The 8128-nt window shown below is 34.4% G+C and overlaps 1 protein-coding gene across 1 annotated transcript; it reads right to left on the minus strand.

The window, feature by feature from the left end:
• Positions 1-2251: 2251 nt before the first annotated feature.
• Positions 2252-3033, minus strand: LOC126898865 (uncharacterized). Its single transcript, XM_050673272.1, has one exon. It carries the CDS (start codon positions 3007-3009, stop codon positions 2596-2598), a length of 414 nt encoding a protein of 137 aa, XP_050529229.1. The 5' UTR covers positions 3010-3033; the 3' UTR covers positions 2252-2595.
• Between the last annotated feature and the right edge of the window lie 5095 nt (positions 3034-8128).

Consider the following 8128-nt stretch of genomic DNA (forward strand, 5'->3'; position numbering starts at 1 on the left):
TGTCTGTTACCACTTTTTCTCAGCTCTCACCGAACGGATTTCTTTCAACGATACGTCAAAAGATCACAAATCGTATCTAGTCGAAGACATTACCCTTCAAAATTGAAAAAATTTCCCTCGTTCCCCGTAAATGGGGGACTCTTCCAAAAAAATTACAAATTTAAAAATCGCTAATTTTCGAAATTTTTTCAATTTTTTTTACTAAAAACTGCCGTAACTTTTTCAAAAATGAACATATCAATATAATTTTTTTTTATATAGATGCTTGATGTCTTTACCTATCATTTGGTATATTTTTTTTGTAAATCTGACACTTAACCTGCCCACAGGGGGGGATTTAAAATGACAACTTTTTCACAAAAAATTAACTTTTTCAACTTAACTTTTGAAAATGTTCCGGAAGGTCTGACACTTTTATATATATCTTAAATTAAAGCTAATGTAATATACTTTAATTTGAAAAAAAAAAATTTGACCTCTGGACTTGTCTTCGTGGTGAAAGTTGACATCAAAGTTAATAAAAAATTACGATTTTTGTAAAATAATTTTTTTTTATATTTTTAACTTAATAATGCTCTAACTTTTTCAAAAATGAACATATCAATATAATTTTTTTTTATATAGATGCTTGATGTCTTTACTTATCATTTGGTATATTTTTTTTGTAAATCTGACACTTTATCTGCCCACAGGGGGGGATTTAAAATGACAACTTTTTCACAAAAAATTAACTTTTTCAACTTAACTTTTGAAAATGTTCCGGAAGGTCTGACACTTTTATATATATCTTAAATTAAAGCTAATGTAATATACTTTAATTTGAAAAAAAAAAATTTGACCTCTGGACTTGTCTTCGTGGTGAAAGTTGACATCAAAGTTAATAAAAAATTACGATTTTTGTAAAATAATTTTTTTTTATATTTTTAACTTAATAATGCTCTAACTTTTTCAAAAATGAACATATCAATATAATTTTTTTTTATATAGATGCTTGATGTCTTTACTTATCATTTGGTATATTTTTTTTGTAAATCTGACACTTTATCTGCCCACAGGGGGGGATTTAAAATGACAACTTTTTCACAAAAAATTAACTTTTTCAACTTAACTTTTGAAAATGTTCCGGAAGGTCTGACACTTTTATATATATCTTAAATTAAAGCTAATGTAATATACTTTAATTTGAAAAAAAAAAATTTGACCTCTGGACTTGTCTTCACGGCGAAAATGGCTACCGAATGCTATTTTCGTGTGAAAATTCTCGATTTTATTATTTATATTATATTTAACTTTATAATGCTATAACTTATTGAAAAGTTTATGGATCCACACAATTTTTTTATGAGAAATAATATTTTTTAATAAACCCTTTTTCATTCGACATACTTTATCTTAATCGAGATATTAATAAGGAACCAGCAGATCAAGTAGCTTTTGGAATAAAACACCAATTTTTTTAAAATTAAACACTATCTAAAGATTTGCATCGAAGCGTTTATTTTTGATGGTGATTTTAATCACTGTCAGATATCATTTACTTGATCCAACTATGCCACGTCACCACTGTGCCGCGACCCCCTTGTGCTGGGTTTTTTTTTAATAATTGACCTATAGCTTCAACTACATCTTTATTAGCTTCTTTTTCAATTTCATTTTTAAAATTGCTGAATAGTTGTTGATCATTGAATTGCAATTAGTATATTGACAAACCCATCGAGTATCATAAACTCTTATCTTTTATCTAAACCTTTCTCTAACTTTATAATGCTATAACTTATTGAAAAGTGTATGGATCAACACAATTTTTTTATGAGAAGTAGTATTAGCTTCGATGCGAAGGTGAGAAGGTATTAATTTTACTATGATGTGCTTTGTTTTTTTTTTTTTGTGCTGTTACTAGTTTTTCTCAGCTCTCACCGAACCGATTTCTTTCAACGATACGTCAAAATATCACAAATCGTATCTAGTTGAAGACTTTAGCCTCAAAAATTGAAAAAAATTACAAATTTAAAAATCACTAATTTTCGAAATTTTTTTACTTAAAATTGCCATAACTTTTTTAAAAATAACCAAGACAATATATTTTTTTTTATAAAGATGCATGTCATTATTACCTTTCATTTTGTATATTTTTTTATATATCTGACCCTTTACCTACCCACAGGGGGATTCAAAATGACAACTTTTTCGCAAAAAATTAATATTTTCAACTTGATTTTTGAAATTTCCCGAAATGTCTGTCACTTATATATGTTACGGGTAAAGTATAAAAATGGTTAGTGTACATATTACCCGGGTAATGTGAACCTCATCCATACGAACAGTGTAATGTATACATTATCCACCTTAAATATGTAGTATCCAATCAATTTATACATTATCCGGTGTGCTGTGGATAATGTATTCGTATAACTATAATCGTAAACTTATAACTTCGGTAAATGGTACAGATTATACAAAGTCTTTCTAGTAGCAAAAACCAAATTATACTAATTCAAAAAAAAATTATTTATTATTATTACGATTAAACTATAAATTATATATTTGAACAATTTTACTATTTACTATTTACTATTTATTTTAAGCGAAATACAATTATTTATTAGAACAATTTGAGTTTGGATGACATTTAGAATTACAAAGTATTCCCCCGGATTTGCATTTACATTTATTTGTTAAGCATGTAGTTTTACATAAACACTTCTTAAAACCTTGACCACCGGAAAAAGATTGTTCATTAGCTATTTCACGCAAAGATTTTTTTGTGGCTAAAACTTCTAAAATATCTATTAATGGTTCAGAGCATACAGTGAATTGATTTCTGGAATAAAGTTGATGAAGAGTGCCATTTTTATTACCGAGTTCGTAATATTGATTATCACTTATAGACACAATCGCAAAGAGTACATTCTGTGGATCACCCTTACTTCTGTCTACTTCTGGTAGTTTGACTCTAACTGTGTCGCCAACATTGCATGGTGGGAATTTGTTGATGGATCTGAACTTCATTTTTTTTGCTTGTTGCTCAAGCGATAATNTATATATATATATATATATATATCTTAAATTAAAGCTAATGTAATATACTTTATTATGGAAAAAAATTTTGTCTTCACGGTGAAAATGGCTACCCAATGCTAATATTGTGTAAAAATTCTCGATTTTATTTTATACATTTTTAACTTTATAATGCTATTATAAGTTATTAAAAGTGTATGGATGAACACAATTTTTTAACGAGAAATAATATTTTTTAGTTATCCCTTTTTCATTCGACATACTTTATCTTAATCAGGATATTAATAAGCAACAATTAAACGTTCTGGTGCTGTCAACTCAGCTTTTTCCTACGCACAAGTCACAAATAACTATACTTCTAATAAGAACAATAATATTAATAATGTTAAAAATATCACTAATGTGAATAATGCTAAAAATTTTAACAAAATTAATAATGTACAGCCAGCCAGTCTTCATACTATAGATAACCATTTACTTACCTCCTCTTTTCCGGCTCTTAATTCTTCCTCCACACAAAAACATAAAAAAAAAACTGCTCTACATAATAATAACGCCTATTCTTCCCCTCAATACCCTTCACTCCACCCTGTTAATGAACACTACGCTTCCCCTAATGGTAGTTATTTTAATTACGTAACTTCCATTAATTCCCCCACTCATGAAAATAATGACTGGATTTCATCCTTTGTCGATCAACTTTCCCAGTCCCTTACTCGCGATCCTGACTCACTTTCTTCTCCTGCCTCGCTCCGTTCTTTAGTAGAATTTTCCTTATTTAACGCCAAATCTTTAGAGACAATTAATGATGACAACTCTAAATAACACTAATATTTCTTCTAACTCCTGTCCTGTCTTTAATATTTTACAATGGAATATACGCAGTATTATTCCACACAGTCATGACCTTTCTTTCCTCTTATCTGAACACAAATGCTCCTTTGCTTTATTATCGGAGACTTGGCTTTTACAAAAGCGGTCTTACCAGATCAACAGTTTTAACCTCATTCGTGTTGATAGACAGGACGGTTATGGTGTAGTGGCCATTGCTGCCCATCACACCATTGAAATTTCTCCTATTACTATTAACGATAATTTTTTAAACTCCCTATGTATTCATTCAATCGACCTTATTGGTATTGTAGCTTTCTCTAACCATTCTTCTTCTGTTTGTCTTTGGTCTATTTATATTCCCCCCTCTTCCAACCCTCCTCCGACAATCATTAATTCTATCTTCAATTTGTTTTCTCCTAACTCCATTATCGGTGGGGACTTAAACGATCACCATCCTGCATGGGAATCCCATGACAGTAATTATCGTGGAAATTTAATTTTTTCTTCCATTTGTTCTTTTAATCTAAGTATTATCAACGACGGCTCCCCTACTCACGCCAATCGCCCCCCTTTTGCCGACACAGTTGTTGATATTACTTTTACTTCTCCTACATTATCTTGGTCTCTTCATTGGTTTGTCCTAGATTGCGTTTATGGCAGCAACCACTAACCCATTGTTATTTCTCACTCTCCTCCTTTCCCCAACTATATTTCTGATTCTCCCTCCAAATCTCACTCCCCTTTATTTAATTTAAACCAAGCCGATTGGAATCTCTTTTCAGCTTACTCTACTGTTATTCTTTCTAACTTTTCCCCTCTTCCTGCCCTTTAACTGACTATGAATCTTTTGTCACTTTACTCAAAAATGCGGCTTATTCCTCTATACCAATTAAAAAAAGCACTAAAAATATATTCCCTCCCTCTCCACTATGGTAGTCTACCACCTGTACTAATGCCATTAAAGAACGCTCTCAGGCTTTTCGCTTATACAGAGCTACAAGTCCAGTCTCTAATTTTATTACCTATCGACGTATCTGTTCTAACACCACTCGTACGCTGAAAAAAGCAAAAATGGATGCTTGGTACTCCTTTTGCTCGTCCCTCAACCCATCTTTCTTCCCTTCATCACTTATGGTCCACCGCCCAAAAGTTTAAAAACTGTGTAAGTCGCCGTTACCCTTCACTTAACGAAGCATGGTTTCCCTCATTCTGTGATAAAATTGCTCCTCCATATGTTCCGTCTTTCAAGGAATCTACTCCCTCCTCCATCCCTATTCCCTCAACTAACAACTCTGACTCTCATCCCTTAACTATGCCGTTCACTTCTAAAGAGCTCACTTTAGCAATCTTCTCACGAACTTCTTCTGCTTCTGGTCTTTATGACATTTCCCCTTTAATGCTAAAATATCTTCCCCAATTTGGTCTCGATTTTCTCCTCACCATAATTAACTCCCTGTGGTCCAATTGCTTAATTTCCCCTTCCTGGAAATGTTTTCATGTTATTCCTATACCAAAACTTCACTCTACCCCCTCTTCTTTCCGACCTATTGCTCTCTCCTCATCACTTTGTAAAACTGTTGAATTTATGTTTAAGTCCCGACTAGACTGGTTTTTAGAAAAGAACAACCTCCTCCCAAGTAACCTTTTTGGTTTCAGGAGAGGCATAGGTACAATGGATTGCCTTTATTCTTTTATTGGTCCCATTAATGAGTTATTTTGTAAAAAGATATTTTTTCCAGCTGTTTTTATTAATATTAAAGGAGCTTTTGACTACGTGCATATACCTACCCTTACCGAGCGGTTATATTCAATCAATGTTCCACCTCTTCTTTGTAATTTTCTATGCTCTCTTTTCTCTTATCGGTCTCTTCATTTTTCTTCCCCGTCAGGGTTGTCGGTCTCTAGAACTTCCTTTAGAGGTTTACCTCAGGGAAGTTGCCTAAGTCCTATTCTTTTCAATATTTGTCACAATATGACACAATATGTGTCCTATTAGTATTAACCTTTCCTCTCTTGGTTACTCCTCTTTATTTTATGCTGATGATATCGTTCTCTTTTCCACTAACAGCTGTCTTACTAGCGCTATATCTTCTCTCAAAAATTCATTATCTACTCTGTCCTCTAACCTTCTCTCTTCTTATTTCACTTTAAGAGTTGGACATAACCTCCTACCTTCTTTTGCCTATAAACTTAACCTAAATTCTGTTCCTTTTTGCCACCTCCATGAAGAGGAATTCATTGGTGATTTCCTCCACTACTTATTATTTTGTCCTTCACTCAATTTAAATAGCTATTTAACTTCCTATCTTCTAACGGTATATCCAATCCTGACCCTTCCTTAATTCTTAACTCTCGTAATGCTTCTATCATTAATTCAATTATTTCTTACTTTGTAATTCATCGTCACTGAATTGGTGTACGACGACCAAAGGATTTCGGTTATTCCGAATTCCGAGGAGAAGTATATTTCGGTCACGAAACACGTGACCAATAACTTCTCCAAACGGTTTGTCGACACCTTCCGGTTCATGGCCTCCTCCCTGTCCACTTTGGCCGTTAACCTAATGACACCCGATTTCGTTAAATTCCGGGAAACGGCCAAGGTGTTCCTCTCTGAAGATATGCCGTTGGTGACGGGTAAAGGCTTATACCCCTACGAGTACACTGATAGTTGAATTAAATTGGACGAAACGGAACTACCGCCTAAAGACGCTTTCTATAGTCAGTTAAGTAAGTCGAATATCGATGATGATGACTATAGACATGCCACGGAGGTGTGGAACCGTTTCGACTGCTCAACACTCGAGGAGTACAGCGGCGACTTATACCTTAAGATCGACGTGTTGTTGTTAGCTGATGTGTTTGAGAATTTTCACGACATCTGTATTACAACATACAATTTGTACCCGGCGCACTATTATACCGCACCTGGTTTTAGCTTCGATTGTATGTTGAAATACACCAGGATGAAGCTGGAGCTCTTGAACGACTACAACATGCTACTGATGGTGGAACAGGGCATTCGTGGTGTGTTAGTGCAGGCTGTCAAGCACTATGCAAAGGCCAACAATCCTAAGACACCCGATTACGATCCGTCAAAACCAGACTCATTGATCGTGTATCAAGACTGTAAGTAAACTATATGTATATATAAACGCGCAATAATTGAGCGGTGGTTTAAAAACGTTTAATGTATACAGCCAATAACCTTTACGGGTGGGCTATGAGTCAGCCCATGCCGTACGGTGGCTTCCGGTCGTATAAAGGAGCAGACCCTCTGGCTGACCTCCAATCGTTGTCGGACACTGGTAATACGGGGCGAATATATGAAGTAGATGTATCGTATCCAGAAGGGCTGCATGTCGAGCACAACGACTTGCCGTTCTTGTCTGGCAACGATGTACTGCCGGGTTCCAAAGAGACCAAACTCATGGCCACTTTGAAATCCAAACAACGGTACGTCGTTCACTATGTCAACTTAAAACAGGCGATCGCACACGGACTGCATGTTGATAAAGTATATACATCGTACCTAGAGCTATTAGCTAGGATATAAATATGTTTGTCACACAGGTGCACCGCGTTTTAGAGTTTCAACAAAGTCCTTGGTTAAAACCGTACATTGAGTTGAACACTGAAATGCGGAAACAGGCGGCAAATGCTTTTGAAATATCGTTTTTCAAATTAATAAATAATGCCGTCTTTGGTAAGTGCACGCTCAATGCTAAAGCAGTTACGGGTTATTCGATAAATATTTATATTTTATAGGGAAAACCATGGAGAACTTGTGGAAACGCATCCGCATTGAACTAATCTCCAGTCCCGAACGTCTAAGCAAACAGNCCGTATTGAGCTAATCTCCAGTCCCGAACGTCTAAGCAAGCTCGTAAACCAACCAACCTTCAACGACTGTATCAAATACGGTGAAAGGTTGTGCGCTGTCATAATGGACACAAAGATTGTCAAGTTTATCAAACCAATATACGTCGGTTTAGCAGTGTTTGACATTAGCAAGACGCTAATGTACAAGTACTTCTACGACGTATTGAAACCACATTATGGCAACGCAATCGAATTGGTTTACAACCAAGCGCTACAGGCTCGACAACATAGTCGATACGTTGGCTCACGGGCATTATGCTATACCACCACCACAGGAAGGTTATACAAATATAGTAGTATTTAAGTGATTCTCGTTGGAAAAAATATTGTTAAAATTAAATATTGAAATCATAATTTGTAAAAAATATGTGTACTAGTATAAATAGTTTTAAGA

Source organism: Daktulosphaira vitifoliae, unplaced genomic scaffold (genome assembly GCF_025091365.1).
Source record: "Daktulosphaira vitifoliae isolate Bord-2020 unplaced genomic scaffold, ASM2509136v1 Scaffold_2, whole genome shotgun sequence".
NCBI lineage: Eukaryota > Metazoa > Arthropoda > Insecta > Hemiptera > Phylloxeridae > Daktulosphaira > Daktulosphaira vitifoliae.

What these genes read in the sequence shown, in the direction of transcription:
- LOC126898865 (XM_050673272.1), bottom strand. Translation starts at nt 3,009, where the DNA reads ATGAAGTTCAGATCCATCAACAAATTCCCACCATGCAATGTTGGCGAC.